General features: G+C 40.8%; 7 protein-coding genes across 7 annotated transcripts; 3 read left to right on the top strand and 4 right to left on the bottom strand. All coding sequences in view use genetic code 12, as the record gives it.

The window, feature by feature from the left end:
- Positions 1–2799: 2799 nt before the first annotated feature.
- Positions 2800–4509, top strand: UTP9 (part of small (ribosomal) subunit (SSU) processosome (contains U3 snoRNA); the record flags this gene model as incomplete). The annotated part of the gene is made up of 1 exon (XM_001387634.1): positions 2800–4509. One exon carries the CDS (start codon positions 2800–2802, stop codon positions 4507–4509), a length of 1710 nt encoding a protein of 569 aa, XP_001387671.2.
- Positions 4510–4561: 52 nt separating this feature from the next.
- On the bottom strand, positions 4562–5527 carry SEH1 (epoxide hydrolase, soluble (sEH); the record flags this gene model as incomplete). Its single annotated transcript, XM_001387218.1, has 1 exon — positions 4562–5527. The coding sequence occupies one exon, from the start codon at positions 5525–5527 to the stop codon at positions 4562–4564; it is 966 nt and encodes a 321-aa protein (XP_001387255.2).
- Positions 5528–8217: 2690 nt separating this feature from the next.
- On the bottom strand, positions 8218–12325 carry NUP159 (nuclear pore protein). Its single transcript, XM_001387217.1, has 2 exons — positions 11781–12325; positions 8218–11756 (listed from the first exon to the last, which is right to left on the bottom strand). Exons 1-2 carry the CDS (start codon positions 11984–11986, stop codon positions 8351–8353), a joined length of 3612 nt encoding a protein of 1203 aa, XP_001387254.2. The 5' UTR covers positions 11987–12325; the 3' UTR covers positions 8218–8350.
- A 1604-nt stretch (positions 12326–13929) lies between these two features.
- On the top strand, positions 13930–15602 carry STD1 (transcription factor). The gene has a single exon (XM_001387633.1). The coding sequence runs from the start codon at positions 14350–14352 to the stop codon at positions 15427–15429; it is 1080 nt and encodes a 359-aa protein (XP_001387670.2). The 5' UTR covers positions 13930–14349; the 3' UTR covers positions 15430–15602.
- A 140-nt stretch (positions 15603–15742) lies between these two features.
- PICST_37870 (predicted protein) lies at positions 15743–16279 on the bottom strand (the record flags this gene model as incomplete). The annotated part of the gene is made up of 1 exon (XM_001387216.1): positions 15743–16279. A coding segment is annotated over one exon (537 nt), but the record flags the coding sequence as incomplete, so codon positions are not given.
- Positions 16280–16938: 659 nt separating this feature from the next.
- Positions 16939–18844, bottom strand: SEC61 (Protein transport protein SEC61 alpha subunit). Its single transcript, XM_001387215.1, has one exon. It carries the CDS (start codon positions 18503–18505, stop codon positions 17069–17071), a length of 1437 nt encoding a protein of 478 aa, XP_001387252.1. The 5' UTR covers positions 18506–18844; the 3' UTR covers positions 16939–17068.
- Positions 18845–20337: 1493 nt separating this feature from the next.
- PICST_52240 (predicted protein) lies at positions 20338–20967 on the top strand (the record flags this gene model as incomplete). The annotated part of the gene is made up of 3 exons (XM_001387632.1): positions 20338–20386; positions 20610–20630; positions 20666–20967. The coding sequence occupies 3 exons, from the start codon at positions 20338–20340 to the stop codon at positions 20965–20967; spliced, it is 372 nt and encodes a 123-aa protein (XP_001387669.2).
- Positions 20968–22288: the final 1321 nt, after the last annotated feature.

Below are 22288 nucleotides of genomic sequence, written 5' to 3'. Positions count from 1 at the left end.
AGCTAATGAAATTAAGAGCGAGTCTTCTTCTATAACTCCAACTACTTCACCTCCCAAGCCCAAAAAGAGATTAACCCTTCAGGAGAGATTGGCTCTCGCTGCCAAGGGTAAGGCCAAGAAGACCAAGCCTTCATCTGCAACTAGTCCTGTTCATGATAGCTCTGCGGTTTCTACAGTCTCTCATACACCATTAGCATTATCACCCATTACTAGCAATGAGACGGAACCAATTGTACATCCCAAAGCTGTTGAGTCTACTTTCAACAAACTTGAAGAAAAAATAGTAGAACCCAAAGTTATAGAAGCTTCCAAACCAGAAAATGAAATCCTGGACTTGAAGCAGCAATTGGCAGATTTACAATTGAAAAATTCGCTTTTGAGCGAACAATTGAAGACAGCAGAGCAGAAATCGAAGTCTTACGGCATGCCAGCTGTTGATGACGAAAAGAGAGATTTGTTGAATAAGATAGCTGCAAAAGATGAAACTATAAAGCAATTGATGAAGGAAGGTGAAGCTTTATCGGTCAAGGAATTGAAACTAAACGATTCCATAAAAAAGTTGAAGGCAATTAACAGCGACTTGGAAGAGAATTTGCATGATTACTCTAGCAAAAATGAGGAGTCTTCATTAAGATTGGGAGAGTTGGAAGACTTTCTCAAGATTCACAAGTTCAAGGGAGTACAACAATTGATTGATAGCTACAACAATTTATCGCACAAACTCAGCGAAACTGCTTCAACTTTAGAGAAGGAACTTCAGCAAAACTGGCAAGGAAAATACAAGGAGCAGCAAAAGATTTTTGAGGAGGAGCTCGCAGCCCGTAAGCAGGCTCTGAAAGAATTGAGTGAAGTGAGAATTCAATTCGACATGTTAAAGAGACAGAATCAACTACAGTTGGATTCCAAAGATTCAATTATAAACGACTTGAAGAGAGATATATCATCTTTGAAACTGGAGAACCAATCGGAGATCTCTCGCTTGGAGAATAAGATAGAATTGTTGAGATTGGAGAATGAGAGTATCCCTGGCTCTGCTCATGCAAACGGCTCGAGCCGAGGCACAGTTTCTGGCGATACCAATGTAGCCAACGACTCCGAAGCTAAACTGGTTTACTATGAAGACTATGTTAAACTATCAGACACCCATCACATTTTGCAGAACCAATTCCTTTCGTCTCAGGAAAACTGGAAGGTTATTGAATCCAATTTGCTAACCAAAGTGGATAGTATGACTTCAACTGTTGATTCCTTGAAGAAGAGTAATCAAAAGTTATCCCACGAGTTGAAGAAATTAAATTCGTCGTTAGTGTCAAAGACTGAAGAGTTAGCAACATTATTTGAAAAACAGCAAATTCTATCCAAAGAGAATGAAGAGCTTAAGTTTACGATTCAAGTTAAGGAAAGTGACTACGGGGAACTTCAAGAAAAACTCGAAAAGCTCAAAACCGTCTTCAATACCGACAGAGCCAACTTGGACGCGAAGGTCAAGACTTTGAACGAAACGATAACAAAATTGCATTCGATCCTGGAAGAAGATTTGGCATCCGAGCGGAGTGCTGATGGGAAAGAATTAGGACTCAATATTTCGGGTAGTCGTGTTCCTTTCAGAGCCAATTCTAGTAGTAGCATAATTGATACTCCTCTGAGCTACAATCCTCATAGCTGGCATGATATCAGATTTGGGGAATCGTCGCAAACCCCCGCCATATCGAAGGAATTCTCAGGTTTCTTCCATACATCGCACAATAATTCTGTCACCAATTTAACTGAAACTGGCGAAGAGAGTTTTGACAATGTTCCTGAAGATTATTCAATTTCCAAGTACTCAAGCAATATACTAAACTCCTCGGCCAGCAATCTTGGGCCAGGCAGCATTTCTGGAACATTCCCAGCCACAACCAACAATGGAAATGGAAACATTCAGCTTATTAATAAAATGAGTTCCAACATACGAAGGTTGGAAATCGAATTGAACACGTTAAGAGAGGAGAATAACCAATTGAACAACGACAAGGAGATTTTAGAGCAGGAGTTGATAGAAAACTTGAAGAATGTTGAAGAGTTTGGAAATCTCAAGAAGCAAATAGAGACACTTCAGGAAGGTATTGAAGAGAAGAAGATCAAGGAGCAGACAATGTTAGAGTTGATAGGAGAAAAATCCGAGCAGGTCGAGGAATTGAAGGCGGATGTGTTCGACTTGAAGGAACTCTGCAAGTTGCAAGTGCAGCAGATGATCGAACTCCAAGAGAGCAAACAAAGTATGCATTGAATGGCACTTCTATTTATTTCATAGACAGCTGCTTATCAAATGGTTCATAGCCTATAGATCCACTTCGTTAGAATTAACAACTTTTTATTGTTGGATAATAGTTGTAGATATAAGTAGTACTTCAAGGTGAGAGGAGGTGCAATATCTACTTTCTGGTAATAATGGGCCGCTGAAGACAATATAGGTGCTGATTCGCATAGCGAAGTCGCATACTTAAAACTCTACGTACTTGTCACCTCAATATTACAGAACTTTTAATTGATTTTTCTCCTTTAAATACTTGAAAACGATCACTACTCAAGTAACTCTATAAACTATTCTATATAGCCACCAGCAAAGTCAAACCAGCCAAATTGAGGCTAACAGGTTCACTTTCGGTATGGGTAAGTCTCCAAAGTCTCTACAATAAAAATCCTTGCCGCAGATTTTTTTCAGTGCGAAGAGCTGCGAAGAGCAGAAATAATTAAAATAAAATTTAAGAACAGTCTGAAATCTCTAAGATCTACCAGAAAATAGCCAGCAAAAGCAAAATGACAGGTATCACGAACCATGTAGATAGTACAAGCCTGTATTTTGCAAGTATAGTCTCGAAGAATGGCAGAAACGAGGTTCTGATCTTCCCAATCGAGAAAGATACCTCTTTGGGGGAAATCAAAACCAACCAAGTTGTCAAGATCGAGCTTGAAGCCGAAGATACTGTAGTAGATGCTATGTGGATCGATGCTCCAGCTAAGAGAGGAAAAAAGAGAGCGAAAGATGATAAGGAAATGAGCAATTTTGAAACATCAGAAGCCAAGTTAGTTGTACTTTTGATATCTGGAGACTTTATTTTCTTCAGTCCAGGAGTCGATAAGATCGTCAACCGAATCGCTCATGGATCAAAATTCACCAATCTAGTTGGTCTGAATGATGGAGAAAGTATCTGGGCATACAGCGGAGAAGAAGAAAAATTTGTGGAATTCTCCGTCGTGGAGAACAAAGTGATCAAAGAAACGAAATTCAACCGCAAGATTGGCATCGCTAAAGGTATCAAGTACAAAGGAAGTAAGATCACAGCCAGATCTGTCCCAGTTGTTGTTGAATCGACTGGTTCCTTGGAAGTCGTGGATGTAGCGAAGTCAAAGAATCAAGTTGTAGTCGAATTCGGCAACCCCAGTCACTCTACCAATGCATACAAAGTCATCAGACAATCTCAAACGCATCCAGAAAGAATTATTGCATTGAGGAAGAACTCGAACGAATTGCAGGTATTCAATATCTCCAATGTCGAGGACATTATTTCATTAAGAGCCAATTCAGAAATCCTCAACTTCCTGGTTGTCTCAACAGCATCACAAGAACAAATCTTCGCTTTTACAACTACCAATGTTGAAGTATACAACATAGATTATAATACAACGGTGACAGATGTGTCTGCTGCAAGCATTATCAAAACTTCAAGTGCTGGAATACCGTTATCTGCTGTCGTCTATGACCAGGATGAAAACCAACTTATTGGTGTGTGGTACGATTTGCTCGAGCCAAGATTTATCAGAATTGCATCGGATATTTCCTTTGAAGGACTTGTTGAGATCCCAATAGAATATCACGAACGCTCCCAGAATGCTATTGTCAATGGGCATTCTGAAATTGCTGTCCATATCCCCAAAGAGGTAACCGTGGATAACCTATCTGCACAAGAATTGCATCAAACGTTAACCGGGCTCTTGACAACTGAAGAAGTCAATTCTTCAGAGGTTATCTTTGTCTGTTCTACCAACGATAACGAAAACAATATAAAACAAGTTTTAAAGATGCTCTCTACTGAATCGACAGATTTGTTACTCCGTGTATTCGAGTTGATAAGTTCTGAAGTTGCCAAAGATCCTTCAAAGAACACACCATTGTCCAAATGGTTGAAGCTATTGTTGCTTGGATATGGTGGAGCCATCGCTAAGGAATCACTGCAGTCCGAAAACTTGAAAAACTTGCAGTCTGGATTGAATAACGGCATCAAGTTGTTGCCTCATTTACTTGCCTTGCAAGGAAGGTTGCAATTGTTGAAATCGCAATCTGAATTGAGAAGCAGAATCTCCACTTTGAACATAGAAACCAACGATGATATCGAGGATGACAATGACAACGAAAGTATAGTATATGCCAATGGAGAGAACGATGAAAATGACATATCGAAGTTTATTGAAACTGAACTGCAAGACACTCTAGCTGAAGAAGTGGAAGAGGACGACGATGATGAATAGTTTATATGTTCACAAGCTTTACATACTTATAGATCTAATAAAGTATTTTAAACTAACTACTGGTAGCCTTGGAAGAGTACTTTTCGAAGAACTCAATCGCTAACTCAGCAACTTTTTGGGGTTCTTCTCGATGTAAGAAATGGCCCAGGTTGGGCAAAATAGTGGTCTTGACATTGGGTTCGTCCTTCAACAACTCTCTTTCCCATTCATACAACTTGCTGGTCATACAACCGTCTTGGGCTCCACCTATAAAATATGTGGGAACTTGGCTGAAGTCAACGGGCCATTTAGACTTGCCGTTAATAAGGTTAATCGGGTTGAAGATGGCTCTGTAATAGGCTGTGGTAGCATCCATGATTCTGTGATCACTCAATCTGGCTCTGGTCTTACTAATATCTTTTTCGGTATACTTCCAGGTAGGAGACCAGTACTTCCAGAGCGAATCTAAGTACGAATCTCTGCCTGTTTGTTCGAATCTGGATCTGTACAAGAACGATAACTGCATCGTCACCATATACGACGAATAGTACAACTGTTCAGGAACATTCCAAGCCAACTTCCAGGGAACCACATTGGTCAAATAAGGAATTGCCAAAGTCACAATTGAAGTAACCAACTCTGGAAACCTTGAAGCAGTTTTGAAGGCAGTTATAGCACCCCAATCGTGGCCCAAAATGTGAACTGGAACCTTGTTGCTGGGGTTAATCTGCTTGATCCAGGCACCGACGTCTCCAGCGACATCATGAGTACTATATTCGTCTGGCCCCAAACTCAGCTCTTCGTAGCCTCTCAATAATGGTGCTAGCAACAAAAGACCCTTTTCATTAGGAAACCCTTGTGCTAAATGCGGCCAGGCTTCATCATAGGACGAATTTTCATCAGGAAACCCATGCAAGAGAAAGATCACTCTTGTCCATTTGGTTCCGGCACCTTTGAAAACATCTTGTTCGCTGTAGTTCGAGAAGGTGGTGAAACTTCTGGAACCGTGGGTAAGTTTGATAACGAATCTTTCTGTCATTGATGAAATTTGACACTATATCCTATAAATTAAAGTCTTCACCTTACAATTGCTATTTGAAACTTTATAGCAAATCAAAGCAGATAGGGATTGTCCACTACTCTACAAACAGACCCCTGTTATCCTACAACATTCTGAGGAGCTATTACGTATATATAGCTTAGTTCTTTTGGATAGCATGTGAAGATCAATATTTCATTAAAATTATGCAGGATCTTCCTTTCTTCGATAGAACTGGCTGGTTTGACCCATAAAAACAGAATGGGTACGAAGCATTTCACATTCTATGCTGTGATATATAATAATGCAAATGTTTCAAAGAGAAGACCATCTGTTTCTAATATATTTCAACTTCTCTTTTATGCTCGAGTAAGATCAGGTTTTCATCCCACGGAGTTTTACATATGCAGTACCTATATAATTGTATACATAGATTTGGTCTTGGTTTGCGGAGTTGACCATGCTCAAAACCACATGCCTACAGAAGAAAATATAGCAATTGTGCGAGATGGAAAAGCTTCCTCTGAATACCATAGGCTGAAATACCAAAGTTCGAATTCAATATTTGGAGCAGTTACCTTTGTGATTTAGAGAGTACATCATCTTCCCTTTTTGTGAGAATCTTAAATATTCTAAGAAACCTACAAATTAGCAGGGAACCTATTAATCATAGAATTGACAACTACTCAAACTATGATAGTTTATGCCTATGTATGTATACATGGATTACTAACATGATCAAAAGATATCGTTCTCGTATGGACAGTTGATGCTACTATGACCATCACGTTCACAGAGACCACACCAGTCAGTCTTCCCTGCACTGGGATCGGTTTTCATTTGCAGTTGGTAGATAGGAAGAGTACTGGGTGAATTGGTATCACACGTGAGATCCTTCGAAGGGCTAGGTAATGTACCTTCGGGCGACGAATCATCCATCTTGATATCATCCTTTATGTCGTTTAAATGTACTCCACCTGGAGTTAACATCGACGAAGGTAAATCAACTGGCGCTGTAGTGAACATGTCCACTTTGTCTTGTAACGACTTGTTGTTCTCTTTCAATTTTTCTATTTCCTGTGATTTCGCATCCAATGCATTCTTGTGCAATTCGTCTACTTCATCTAGAGACTTCTGTAATTCTACCAATTCATCAAAAGTTGGCCGTATTTCCAACTCGTGTTGAAGCTCGTCAACTTTGCGCTCCAATTCTATATTCTTCTGTCTCTGTTGTTCCAACTCTTCTTGAATTCTATTGTCATTCTCCAAGGTTACCGAATTCACTTTGGCTGAAAGAGAACTTTCCGTGAGCTTTTCGTAGTTTTCCCTGAGAGCAGCCAATTCTTCGTCCTTCATAAGTAGCTGCAGTTTCAATTGATCAACTTCAAGATCTAAGACCCTTTCTTTATTTTCATCCATAGCTACATCCTTCTTTAGTTGCGCCTGTGCCTGTACTTTATCCTGAAGCCTTTGGTTCATGTCCGTCAAATTGCTTAGTTGCAATTCCAACTGATAGACATTCTTTTCTGCCTTTTCTAGCTGCACTTTCAATTGCCCGATTTCAGCATTGCCCTGGGTATCTTTGTCCTGAGTTTCTTGTCCCCCTCGTACACGATTCTTTAACTCTTGAATTTCGCTTTCTTTTGTCTCCAAAAGCAGTTCTCTCTGGTTTAGTTGATCGTCATAATCCTGACGTTCAAGAGCCATGAGATCAAATGTCTTCTTCCATTCGTCCTTCTGCTTCTCAAAGTCCTGTTTCTGCTTCAAGAGCTTCTTGTCCTTTTCATTCAACTCAGACTCGTATTTGCCAATCAATGGTTGTATTTCTTGAACAGCCGTTTCAAGTTCGTTCAATATCGCCATTTTCTCTAGTAGTTCCTGGTTGTGCTTGGATTTAATGATTTGTATTTCGGCTTCAAGACGCTCTACTTGCTTGTCTTTTTCAACTGAATTCGAAGGATTGGCCATACTACTTGGTTTTACTGGTGTATTTCTTCCCGATCCTCCTATTATACTGACCCTATTTTTCTGGATCTGTAAAGCTTGTTGGTTGACACTTCTAGAGGGCGCTAAAGGCTGCTTGATTTCCGCACTTCTTGACCTTCCAGCGACTCTTTTCGTCTGCTGAACGCCAATGGCTGTTTCCTTGCTGATGCTAGCACTACTGGTAGGTCTTTCTCGTTTCTGAGCTAATTGTGCATTGCACAGCTTCAATCTTTCTAGTGGAAGAAACAACCCAGTTTGTGGTATCTCCACCTCAAAGTACTGGACTCCATCTACAGCCCCAGAGTTCTTACCACGTGAAGCTGCTATTGGTCCTATCAATTCAACACCTCCAAATATTCCAACTTTGCCCCGGATTGGTCCACAGTATCTCAAAATGCCGTGGCCACTAGTGCCAGGTATGGCAACCTTCTGTCCTATAAAGTCGCTCATCACGTGTCTTAAAAATACATGGATCTATGCTATCTATGGTACAAGTGTTCTATTCTTTGAAATTGAGGAGAGTGACAAGAAAGAAGAGAAACGCAGAACGTTTGATATGTTTCAAAACTTTATGTTTTTGTTTACGTCAGTTGCGCATGCAAGCGAAAAATTATTTAATAGAAGTATTGCGAGCCTAGATCTTATATTTGAAGATGTATACAGTTTTACTATGAGATCTGAGAGTTGACTACACAATCAAAGTTGAATATATATGGTATATTTGGCCATTTAGAGAGCTCCTCTTGAAACATTAATACGGAATTATATATATAAGAGCACTATATGTTATAGTCGCTGGCTCGCGTTGCTAGAATACAAAATTGAATTATTTCTGTATTAGAACTTCACTTTTGTGACTTTAGAAGAATCTTTCAAACGATTACTCAATCTCGTTTTCGCAATGGCTTTGATCGAACCAGTGTTATACGATGCTTCTATGAGAGGAATCTCCTTCTTTTCATTAACTGACAACTCCTCTACTTCTTTCAACAAAACGTCGATCCTGGCCCTTTGATCAGCAACGTTGCTGTGGAGTTTAAGAGTAACCTTCTCAAGGTTCAGAGCAATTCCTTCATTAACGGAACATCTAGCCTTTAAAGGCATCATCTTGGATATCAACTCCCTTTCCAACAGCTTGACTCTAGTCAACTTCTTACGAATGCTGACTTGAAGTGCTTCGTTGGCAAGATCCAAGGGCCTACTCTTCAACAACGGATCAGTTTCAGACTTGCTGATTATAGATAAGTGGCTGATAAGCTTGTCCAATTGGATTCTCTTCTGTTGCAATAGTTTCACCTCATCTTCCAACTTCTTAGACTTTGTTTCTTGCAATTCTGCTTGTTCTATGATTGCAGTGATATCCTGAATCTCTTCTTTTGCAAGAATTCCAATGTTGTGTGAGGAGGCCAAATGCCAGTAGTCAGGGTATTTGAGAGCAGCATCAGAATAAGAGGTCTCGTAGTCGTGTTCATCAATAAAACCAATGATCTTGTCACTGTTTCTCTCCAATATCTTTAATTGGCCAGTAGTATTCTGGAAGATGGTTGATATCATATCTTCAATTGGGTTCTTCGTAGCTTTAATACCTTTTTCAAGGCCATCAAACTTCAAAAGTTCAGGATTTGCCGGTGGTCTATTTGCTAGTAATTTTTCAATTTCGTCTTCTTCTTCCAAATCTTCATAACTCTCGTCGCTAATATATCCGCCTGAATGATGTTGAGCCATTTCTTCGTAGCTTTCAGACGAATCTTCAACAATTTTTTCTCTGGTACCTCTGGACAACATGAATTCATTGAGCTTGTTTGCTTCCTTGTTGAGCGTCAGCTTGTCAGGAATTTGTTCATCGTAAGAAGTCGAATCATTTATGTAATTTCCTCTTCCTCCTGCTATAGTATATGAATGTTCACGAACTTCTTCAGCTCTTACATCCACAGCTTGCAGATTTTCTTCTTGTGATGATTCCTCACTGTCGTATGTCTCATCTGAATCCAGAGAATCCTGTACTGCTTGTTGTGTAGTTGTCAAGGATGAACCAAAGGCGGAGCCAAAAGATTTTGTTGACGAACCACCGAAGCCTCCAAACGCTGATTTATTGCTGCCAAAGGCAGCTTTATCTGAGTTGTCAATTATCGCAAGATCTCCAAACAGTGGCTCATTGGATCCTTCAACATTGACATAACTTCCAATGGTTGACTCACTCTCCGCAGAATCGTGTTTACGTAAGGATTCCAATTCTGTGAGTTGTTTTTCACCTCGTTTAAAAGGTTCTAACTTCGCAAATGGTGATTCGAATTTAGTAGTCTGCTTTAAAGAAGCGAATGGAGATTCCTTTGATTCTCTTTCCTGTCCAAGAGAAGAAAACGGAGAATCGCTTGGTTTTTTGTCTTGTGCAAGGGAAGAAAATGGAGACACCTGTTTTGTATCTTGTGCAAAAGAAGCGAATGGAGATTCTTTTGGTTTTGTATCCTGTGCAAGTGAAGCGAATGGAGATTCTTTTGGTTCACCAAAACCATCTTTGTTTATGTCCAAATTACCAAGCTTAGCAAATGGGGATTCCACATTCGCGGTGCTGCCAAAACTAGAAGGCTTACCTTCGTTACTCTCCTGTCCGAATATTGATTTTGATTCTTGGAGTTTGCCAAATGGTGACTCCTTGTCACCACTACCTATACTGGCAAATGGAGAACTTCCTGAACCTGAAGTAAGGTTTCCAAATGGTGATGCTTTCGCAGTGGATGCTCCAAACCCAGAGGGAGTATTGGCGTAGTTAGAAAAGGTTGATTTCAGAGAAGCTGTTGGAATAACACTGGAATTTGCATTAACAAAACTGGTAGATCCAAAAGAAGGTGCTCCAAAGCCTACAGATCCAAATGCAGGTGTAGCCCCAATACCAGAAGCAACTGGTTTCGAAGCCTGCGGTGATGATCCAAAGGCAGCTGGTTGTGAAGTTGGAGCTGCGGATCCAAAGGCAACACTTCCAAACAGTGTTGGTCCTTCTTCTGCCGTTTTACTAGGAGTTTTATCAGATGTCAGCAAGTTTCCAAATGCTCCAGAGGTACTACCAAAAGCACCACCAGCAACTTCATTTGCTCCAGTGCTACTGCCAAATCTAGTAGAACTACTTCCAAATCCAATGGAACCATCAAAGGTGCCTTTAGTTGTAGAATCTTCTGATTGAGAGGATGGTGTCTCCTTAATTACAGAAATAGATGAAGAGATGTCCCTTTCAACAGCAGGAAAAGCAGAATATGCTCTCTGCAAGTCAACGGTCCCATCTAATACGCCGTGTTTGTCAAACACCCACCAGGCAATTAACTTTCCCGTGTGCAATAATGTATATACCTTAGGCAACTTTCCTTTGACTTCTTCTACACCTGAACAAGGTTCCTTGACGACAGCTTCAAAGGCTCGCAAATCAACGGCCATACCTACAGGTGAAGTGTCTACATCTGCCTCATCATCAATGGGGAACAGCGCTCTGTTTGTATCCTCTAATTGCAAGATTTTGAATCCAGAAGCGTCTGAAACTAGTGAATCAACATCTGTGGATGAGCCTGAAGAAAAGAAGAAAAGAGTCTCGTTTCTCTTCCATTCGGATATCCAGGTCGTGTAGTAAGTCAAGTGACGAGAAACGGTATTCGACGGGGGTTCTAACTCTAGTTTCTGAGTAGCATAGCCAGAACTTGTCTTTTCTATATAGTATGCCTTGGTAGTATGGTAGTCCAATTCCGAGTCATTCAGCTCAAAGATAGCTATAAATTTGGTTTTAAGGTCGAAGATCTGCTTAATATGATAATTGTCCGACTCGTATTCTTCGTCCTGAGACACGTCTATTGGTATGTGCGTCGAATCTGCACTATTTGTGATAGTCGTTGTATTGTTTATAATGTACGAATACGAACTTCCGTCTCTAGACCAGCACGCTGAAGCAATGTTTGAGCCTACAGTTTCCAAGCTGCTTTTCTCCCATAAGAAAAGCGTATTGGAATCGTCCAAAACGAGGAACTTCTCATTGTGAACAGGTGAAGGGATCACATTTTTGATAATTGCTACCCCAATTTCGTAATCAGCCAAACTGGAACCCTCGCCAGCAATAAATTTCTTTGCGCTTAACTTTTGCAACTTGTTGTTATTCACAACAAATAGAGTTTGTTCATCAGGACTGAAAAAAACTTGTTTGATCTCTAGGTCATCTCCAGCTACCAGTCGCAAAAGAGTCTCTTTGGCTTCCTCAGCTTCCGGACTATTGTGGCTCTCTTCAATTAACTTGTCTACTGCACTTAGAGTGTCTAAACACAAGGTGGTAACGTTGGAAATGGCAATGATTCCTGATTTGTTTCCTATTGCAAGCAAATTCAAAGGCTCTTCGTGAACCTCAAAGTCTATAGTGGAGCCGAACACCGAGAATCCCTTCTCATCCGTAGCAAGACTGAACCCAAAATCGTCTGTATTGACTTCCTCAATTGAATCCATGGCGATTTTGATGGACGACCTAACAAAGAAAGAGAATAGAGATCATATATTGTCAATTACCATTCTCTGTTTTGAGTATTAGATTACGTAATCAGTTACGTAAAGCTCCTTATGAATAATTAAGTATGCGAACGAGTGAATAATTGAATGAACTTGGCATCGGCTTAATTCCACGGACTGTGACTTAAAGTCGGATAAATTTTCTATTTTACAACACTATAGGATAACTTCTTATTTGACTCTGGTTTCTAGTGGTTCTCATTGCAAAAGTGTACTTTTTGAAAATTCTCTTATATACAACACCATAAATTCTTCACCCTGATATCTCCAGATTTCAAACTAAAAGCTAACAAAAAGTGCCTAAAATGTGTAGTTTCAAAAGTTGGCACATCCATATATTCTGATATTTCTGCAATTGTGGAATAGCAGATTGTTTCTATTTATATGTTTGATGACCTCAGCTACCTTCTGTCAGGAAACCATTATGTGCATTCACTGCTACTGACTTTCGGGATTTCTGTTACCTTTGGATCTTGTAGATAAAATCAAATTCAGTCTTACTATTTTGGCGTACTTGATCCAGAATCTACGCTTGCGCTACCAGGTTACTACAAGACATATTATATAAGCAATAACTACCTTTTGCATATAAACCAAACTCCATTCAACACCAGCTAGCCTAGTAACCAATGACCATATTTTACATCGATTTGCGGTGCTATATGGAAAATAATTGGGAACCAGTTTCAAGTCGTAGCTAGCTTACTTAATCAGCAGATGTTCCGCATTCGTTGGATTTACAATCCTAACACCTAATGAGGCAACAGTCCCGGAATAGCAAATCCAATCCATGAAGGTCCATCATATACAGGCAAGAAAGAATGCACGAAGAAGCTACTTCCAGAATGTACAGCTTTTGCAACCGGTCTTGATTACCCGGTATGGAGGAACAGACGTGGAGGCATAGCAAAGAGGGAGCTGATATTGAGTTATATTTCTCCGCCTATATTGTGGAGACGTGGGGGCTCCTGATCCAAGTTCAATTATGGTTGCCTAAGTTATCAAGTTCTGAAAATCCTGCAATTGCTGCATTGACAATGAAGTCTTTGTTTTGTGATTTGAAAAAGCCTATTAAAAGATTTAATCCTGGAGAGTGCAGCGCAGGTCAGCTACCAAAGTTTCTCCGAAAGTAGAGCCACCAGCAAAGTTGGGGAATCCCGGAGAATCTGGAGCCGTGACTGGGGATATAGCTACGGCAAAAGACGAAATTAGGCAGTATTTTCGGACATATTGCATGTCATCTGGAGTGAAGTACTGTGGACCGCAATACGAAAAAGGCAACTGTAAGAAATGACTACAAATCTGATGATTGCTCAAGTGCTTTTTGAGAGAAAAGAAGCGAAAGCACGACTAATTGCTGTCTGGACAAGAAATCACGCCTGTGTATCGCGACGTCTCCAAAGGTCTTGAAAAGCATGCCATTTTCATCAACAGCTTCAGCTTCATACTACAATAAATGACAGGGTAAAGTGACATAGCAAACACGCACCCTCTACTCTCAACCAAAGCACCTACAAGATATCAAACACGTAATCACTGTAGCTACCAAGACAAAATCGCAGAGATAATGGTAGCAGTTCTTGGCCATTTGCTTGGAAAAATGAATGATCATCATATTGCCGGAAGTTTCTCCAGCAAATATTTTTTGGCGATTGTTCCACAGCAGAGGAGTTTTTCCGATTTTCACCCGCCAGGACTGCTTATGCACCGGAGAATTGCGCATGCGTGTGGGACTTAATTTCTTTTATGATATTACCTGCAGATAGTTCCGGCCCCTCAATAGGAGAATTTTTCCTGAATATCGTTTGTTAATTTTAAATTAGTATATGATAGCAGTTACTTGGCCCTAGACTTCTTTTGAACTACAGACTAAACGAGGAGGAATTCACCATAATAAACCCTCCACAATCACGTATCCAGTATCAGAACACGTCTGTGGATCAGTCTTCCTCTGTTTATCCGGTCAGACGCCTCATTTTTCTGGTCGTCTCCTGAGTTTTTCCATATCTCCAAATTCACACTCTATCTGGAACTTGATTTTTCTTCCAGTAACCTGTGCAGCCCATTTTCAAAGGTATAGCAATAGCAAGAATAACTATATTGGTTGTTCCGAAGTATACTTGTAGTGCTGTGTTCCGGAAAAACGCAATTTTTCACTATTCTCCGACTGTTGTATGAATCCACAGCAATAGATCCGTTGAACTCGCATCAAAGTATTAGCACCAGTAACTACGTTGTTGTCGCTCCCTGCCAGTGATTAGTTTGACCATATTTACTCCATCGGATCTGCCGTCACGTAGACCATGTTCGGCTCACCACTCGGAAGACCAACGGGTCAAGGCTCGTCGGCTCCTTCTCATTTCAAGGACTCTGCCAGAAATGCCATTTACCAACAATTACCTCCGTCAGTGCTCACGCTGACGTCGGCCATGTCCATCCGCTCAGCGCCTTCTCAATATAACAACGGTGGTCAGAAATACCAGTCGCTGTACCGCTCGCTGCTGCTGTCGATTTTCTCGGCGATTTCAGGCAAAAGATCGGTGCGCTCAGCTCCGTCCATATACTCTTCTTCTACAGCTACCATTCCAGAAGACCTGGAACCCATCTCCACGACTGTAGAACAGCTTGTAAACGACATTGTATTGCACGAGAATTACTTCCGGGAACAGAAGCTCGAACAACAGCAACAGTCGCAGCTGCCGTTTCTGAACAATAACCCCAATGCTCTTCGACGCCTTGTCAACGACGATCTTGATGCTGAAGAATTGTACAAAATCTCTCTAGGCTCCGATCTCCAGTACCAAAACGTTCCAGAATCGCTCATTGACTGGAATCTCAACGTTACCAGGTGTAAATTGATGCTTATCCAGTTGCCCATGATCTCCTCTACGCCAGATTTTCAATACAACCAGAACTCTCTTCCACAGCTCATAGGTGATTTGGCTTCGCTCTGTCACATCGTATTAATCCAGCCACACATAACTGATAAAGAGTTGATCTACACCTTGTTCTCGTCAGACTTGTATGGCGAGCACAACTTGGACTTGTCATTCAAAAAGTCCGTCGCTGAAATTTCTGTCAAACAATCCAGACTTCTCCAGATCAACAGCTCGACGGGAATCAACCATCAGCAGACCTTTTTGAAGTTCAAGTTCAAGGAGATCGCCATCCGGAACTACTTGATTAACTTGGCAGCAGCTGCCACCACGGCACATGAATACAAGCTCAAATCAGATTTGCTAAAGAAACAGTTGAAACAACAACAATTGCAACACCTGTTGCATCCAGAAAACAAGAAAATCAAGCTCTCTAAGGATGAGAAAAAAGGCCTCTGGGAACAGGTCAGACTGGACGTGTTCAAGCGGGCCGGTTTGGAAGAATAGCCAGATCACTTTTCTCCTGGAATTCCTAGCTTGATTTCGCTGCATTTCATACAAAAATTGTATTTGATAGATCCATAATGAAAATCTCACGACTATACTTCTTCTGGGAACCACTTAGGTGATTCTCATTTCTGCATCGGCTGTTAGGTTGTTTTATATATACATATTGCTATAGAATATTGTAGAATAGTAGTTTAGACTTGTACCATCTTTTACTACTTTTCCTTTAACCGCTTCCACTGTTTCTACGACAATTTTCCTTATGTCATGTATTATGTTTTTTGAATATCTATTCAATGCAAATGGCACATGCCTAGTATCTCTTTCTCATTTCCTTCACTTTCTTGTAATTGCCCTTGCGGCCACTGGTCTTCTTGTCCTGGATTTCACTGTACTTTCTCTTGAAGTACTTCTTGGTATCATCATCATGCAATATTTCATCTACTAAGGTCGTACCTCTCTGTTTTCTCGATAATCTGGCAGAGTAGAACTCAGTGTTGCCCTCGATTATCGTTCCCATTTGAAAGTACTTGGGTATGCTCCACTTGTCCTTCTTGTAATGTCTCTTGGGATCCAAAGCACTTCTCTGTTGAATTACTTGCAAATCTCTCTTGACCAGTGCCGTCATTTCCGGCAGCTTCATGTTGAACCACTTAGATCCACTGTCCATAGAATCTGAACTTTCAACTTTTTGTTTCACTGTAATTGGATCATAAATTCTGGTAATATCTGAGTGTTTCGTGTTCTTTTGTGCTTGTGCTCCTATTTCAAGATTTTTCTCTAATGAACTCTCGATTTTAGGTAATCTGGAAATCGATTTTTGAATCTTTTTGAAGTTGTCCTCATTGTCTACAACCAATTCTTCTTCTCGAAGGTTATTTAACTGCTGATTTTCTTTACTTAGTTCCGAAAATAAAGCATCCAATGATATCTCTTGATCTATTTCTCCATCTTCTGGTTTCTGCTTATTCTTTCTGCTCTGCTCTGATGAAAAAGACTCAGTTTCTGACGTTTCCAACGCAGATATGTCTGTAGATTTATGAGGGGACATTCCAATAAATTATATTCCTATGCTAGCTAACAAAGTAATGTAGAATTCAACGAATTCTCAGAAAGAGTACCTCATGGAGAATCCTGTCACTTTTTATGTTAAGGAGATGAGCACAAAATTTTGTGTTTGTATGTAGGATATAAACCCATATAAGTCTGATCAACAGTATAGCACAATCGAACATTATAAGCACAGGGGTGTCACTAACTTAATATGCTGGGTACAAAAGATGATTGGAAATAGAACTTAATTGGAGTGTTTAACTAGTTTCATGAATCTCAAGAAAAATTACACCACCCAAACGTTAAATTCTTATTCTCTCGCACATTTCGTTGAAGGAAGCCATTCTAAGCTTCACCCTACGTGAAGTGTAGAGATCTTATAACAAGTATCATATTCTATATATATACTTGAATTGATGAAACACCAGAAGTATAAATAAAATCTACATTGCCCCTCTCTATAGCTTGCATAAAACTAAGAATAAGTATAAGATATACAAAATGGCAAATGGTCTTTTCTTCCATTAGGTGGGCTATTAAGCATAGTAGGGAAAATACTAAGGGCCCAGATCTACCTCAGGGTGATCTAGATACCGTCGGTGAAACCACCAACAATCGATTTGTTGAAACCACCTTCCTTCACAGCCAACTCGTAGTAGCCGTAAATGGTGGTGACAGCCAACAAGATGGAAGTTCCCGAACCCAAGGTACCCATCAAGTCACAGACAACAGACAAGGCACCAATGGAGGCACCTCCAAAGGCTGCTGCAGTGGGGATAATCTTCTTTAACTCTCTGTAGGCAGAAGTATCTCTGTGACCAGCAATAACTAAACCCTGTTCCTTGAACTGCTTGGCTACGTCTCTTGGAGAAGTGCCGGAAATTTCGATCCAGGTGGTAGAGAAAACAGCACACGATCCCAAGACAAAGACAATGTAGACAGTTGTCTTGATTGGGTCCAATAAGGCTTCCGAGAACGAGAAAGGTGGCTGGATGTAGTAAGACAAACCGCCAACAGCGTACAACTGAGATGCACCAGGTCTGGCGTCCCAGCTACCCAAGATCTTGACAAAGGCGTTGTTTGGCCATCTGACAAACAACAATTGCGAGATAATGAAAATGTTGGAGCTCAAAGCACTCTGCAACATGATAGGAATGTTGGAGGTGTAGAACAACCTGATTGGGTACAAGCTGTAAGGACCTCTCTGTCTGGTGGACTTGATGGGGATTTCGATTCTGAAACCTTGCAAATAAACGACGGCAAAGAAGACAAACACAGTGGCTAACAATTGGAGCATGTTTGGAGCATTTGGTCTGTAGAAAGCTTCCAACAAGGCTCTCTTCTTGTCCTTTCTGGATCCCAACAAGTGGAACAAGGCTACAACTGCACCGTCGAACTCGGTACCCTTACCAGAACTAGAGGTGGTAGGAGCGAAAGCCTTCCAGAAAACTTGTTCACAGACGTTAGTGGCAGTGAACAAAGAGATACCACTACCTAAACCGTAACCCTTTTGCAACAATTCATCCAAAAGAATGACAACAATACCAGCAAACACCAATTGCAATACCAACAACAAACAGACACCCGTTCCTAACGAGGAAGGAGGTCCATACATACCGGTCAAGACGTAAACCGTAGCTTGACCAACGGCCAAAAGGATGGCGAGTAACTTTTGGGCAGTTTGGAATTGTTCTCTGTCGTTCTTGTTGGTCATATCAACGTGGATCAACTTGGTACCTTGCAACAACTGGAAGATCATTCCGGCAGAAACAATTGGCGAGATACCCAATTCCATTAAAGTTCCTCTGTTGGAGGCCAACATCATTCTCAACCAGAGCAAAGGGTCGGACGAATCTGAAGAAACGATCCCGTACAAGGGGATTTCCGACATCACCAAGAAGATGAGCAACGTGACACCGGTCCACATGACTCTTTGTTGAAAGGACACTTTTCTTTCCGGGGCGATGATTTCAGGCACAAACGGCGTGAATGGTTTCACGAGATCTAAGACACGAAACGACATGGTTGTAGTTGAATATTGTTTTTAAAATGAGAATGGAGACGACTCGATGAAAAATCCAGTGAAAATTCAAGAATTCGAATCAGAAACAAATGGCAAATGTGAATAGTAGCAAGACTATAAGTAACAGCTACGTTGGGGTTGCAAATAGGATGGTGGTGTTAGTTTATGATTACAGCAATCGGATTGATCAGCAACCTATATCAACAAGACTAAGAATACCAACAAACTCTATATTGGACGACTCTGCGATTCTATAAATCTGCAAATCAAAGAATAAACAAAAATGCTCCAGCTAGTAGACGCAATTCTGAGACACGTCGTGGATGAAGTGAAGAGGTGTGCAAGAAATCTGAACAATTCTGAACAAGTTTGAAAAAGAAGAAGACATGTTGGTACTTCCAGTTTGGTGCCAAAATGCAGAACCTACTTCCAGAATATTGTGGGTATTGACGTGTTCACTCAAATTTTTCAGACATTGCAGGTTGGCTCTGCAGGTTGGGGAAATTGCGGGTTGGACCCTGTAGTGTCATAAAAGTAAATGAAATCAAACTTGACATTATGGAGATAATAGTGAAAAATGATATTGGAGATAAATTGTTAACGAAAGGATTGTGATGCTGGATGTCGCCGCAAGATAGTCATTAATCAAATATGTAATTGAGTAATATTATTGCGTTACTGTTTGGACATTTAGCTATTGGCATTTGCTATAACTTGACTGAAAAATAGACATGTCAATGGCGACGGTACCACTTCTTTTTACTGCTTCTAAAACATTATACCACTACAATTTCTGCCACTTGTAGATATGCGCAATATCTCTTAGTCGGCTTGTTACTGTAGCTTCTTCTCCCTTGTTAACGACTGTAGCTTTTCACCACCCTGACCATTTCACATTTTGCAGATTAGGGCAGATATGCATGAGCTGGCTTTAGAATCGCATCCCGACCGGATCAACCAGGGAATCTGGTCACGAGATGATAGCAAGATCTATCATTGTCAATTGGCTTTGGCATTAAGCCTCGTACCTTATTTGAAGCATGTGGGCGATAGCCAATATGATGTCAAGCTTGTTTCTTGTTCACCACCCTAATCTTGAACTCATGCGAATACTTAAGAGCATACCTATTTGCGCATTGTCATATTTCATAACGGGCTCTACCAGCACTCCTACACTAAGAAGCTTCACCCATAGGCAAACACTTGAGAATGCTGCCAGGTCCTACTCTCAACCAGGTTCTCTATTTGTTTGGTTGTCTCTACTTTCTATAATACACCTGTTAAGGCATCTTATATATGTACCTAAACTCTTATGGACCTCTGATATGTAAATTTTCGCTCAATTTTCATGATCTTTGTATCATGCTCTACGATTCTACAAACTCACATTGACAATCCTCTCCCCCTTCTTGTTATTTCTTCTTTCTTCGTTTCTCCTTATCTTCTTATTTCCATTTTCTTCTATTTATCGAATCCGCTCCAGATTTCTTCCCATATATAATGTTGAACCTCAATCTCAGCACTGCATAGAGATTTTTCACTCTCATACTTTTAATTTCTTCAAGATCCAATCTCCTTGTTAGATTGCTCATCCTCAGGAGTCTCTAATCTTTGCATCGTCACCAGCATCTGCATTCTCTTCATAAAAGTCATTTCGTTGCTCATCTCTGTCACTTACTATATATTGATCTTTTGAGCATTTCGTAATTGATATTGGTCATATTCGTCTCCCATTAATTGTCATCTTCAAAACCACATATATTCATATACTGATCTTCTTCAATATTGTCCCCATTCTTAAGATCATCAATACCGCTCATAAATAACTCAAAATGTCTTCAGATTGGGCCGCTAAACTCGCTGTACCTTCAAAATCTTCCAGTCCTACTTCAACCAATCAGAATACTCCAGCCCTAAATTCACCTACACCTTCATCTACATCCAACATGTCATCGCTTGCACCCAACTCTTCGCCATCTACAATCAACTCAAACTCTCACACCAACTCGAATAACAACTCCCACGCTAATTCGCCTCATCCTAGGCAACACAAAAAAACGTCTTCCAACGGGAAGTCAAAGAAACCACCAAAATCTAAAGACAGCGTTGTGTCCTCTGAAGCCACGTCTAATACTGGCAGTGCTGAGGTGCCCATGGTAGCCCCAGATTTCAATGCAAAAGAAATCTTGTCATATCTTTCTAGCAGCTTCAACTCGTATCTCCAGGATGCAAAAAACGACAAGCTGGGAGATACCATCAAGGTGTACAGATCGCTTGAGTCGTCTTCTCAGTGGAAAACCAGTAAAGTCTCGAACGAAAATGGCGGCAACACCAACGGCAATAAAAATAGATACACACCTAAGGAAGTCATTCGTAGTGGTAATAAGAGCGACACTTTGGACTTGATGTTTGAGATAAACCGCTCCATCTACCAGCAACAGAAGGAGCAGAAGGAGAAGTAAAAATCCGACATCAAAATCAAGCATTCAGAGTTGCTAAAAAGTAAATATCTACGGTCATAGAGTAAAGGAGAGACTTGAGCGGAGCTAATGTTGGGAGAAGATAGACCTCGTCATAAGATATAAGCTAAGTATCTATTCAACACATTGCTATTAGCTGAGTAATACATTTAAACGGTTTTAGTATAAAATGAGTTCAAACATCTACTACTCGATTCTACCGGCCAATATTCAATAGTACTTGCTAATTCTAGTAATAATATACAAATATTTCACAGTAGCACTTCCACCCACCACACAGTAGTACTTACAGTAATACTTACAGTAATACTTGCAATAATGCACACAATGTAAAATGAAACAGTACCATACAATTCTTAGGCACCTGGGCTTCACACACGACCAACGAAAGACAAGAAACAAGTGCTATGACACCGGGGCCAGAATTGATGTCAGCATTTTGACATGCAATCTCAAAAGAATGCGTGGTAAGACATTGTGGTATGATCGCAGAAGTGAATACACCCGGAGCCTCCAGATTAGGACCAGAGAACTTCATCGGCTGATCACAGAGATAAGATGATAAGTTTATTGGAAAAACTGGCGAAGTCTGGGGAATTATGTAATTAAAAATAAACAGTTCACAGTAAAATTGCGCTAGAAAAAAAGTTTGGGTGTTTTTTAGGACCACCAAAGCCAGACAGCTTGTTCTGCCGAATTGAAATCGTGCTGTCCATCTAAACGATATGAAGCGTCTGCAAGTTTCACAGAAGTGGTGCTCTTGCGGTTTCTATCCGAACTTGTCGGCTGCTGAAAAAACACCAGCCAATGGTGTTATCTTTGGCGGTTGCAACCGAAAGCTCGGAAACCCTACCGAGAGTACCACATGAAAGTTGGCGGAATCACTCCTTCCGACCGAGAATGTTGTGTTCTCACGAAATCAGCGCAGTAGCACAGGAGCTCCAGGCAGGGGAATGTACTGCGATCCGCATGAAATAGCGAGAAATTAGTGAGACTTAGTGAGAGACTTAGACGGAGAGGAACAAAACCACAATAGAAAACGTTTCCACTTGGTTCGGTGAGAATCTTCTGAACTCTTGTAATAAGCGTAATATAGCCATAGATAGACGTAGTTCTTGTGGCCAGTGTGTATTGGTAGAATCCATTACCGTAGCCGTAGCCGTAGCCACTCCCTGTCTGCTATCTTCCAGCCGAATAGCGACATCGTTCGGTGCCCAAACAGCCTCCCGCTAAAAAGTGCGCCCGGCCCCACGACCCATCAGTCTAATCGCCACAAGCTAATGTCCATCTTAGCGAGCGCGGA

Source organism: Scheffersomyces stipitis, chromosome 1, assembly GCF_000209165.1.
Source record: "Scheffersomyces stipitis CBS 6054 chromosome 1, whole genome shotgun sequence".
NCBI classification, from domain to species: domain Eukaryota; kingdom Fungi; phylum Ascomycota; class Pichiomycetes; order Serinales; family Debaryomycetaceae; genus Scheffersomyces; species Scheffersomyces stipitis.
The sequence above is the reverse complement of the archived record's forward strand: the minus strand, read 5'-3'. Positions and strand labels throughout refer to the sequence as shown.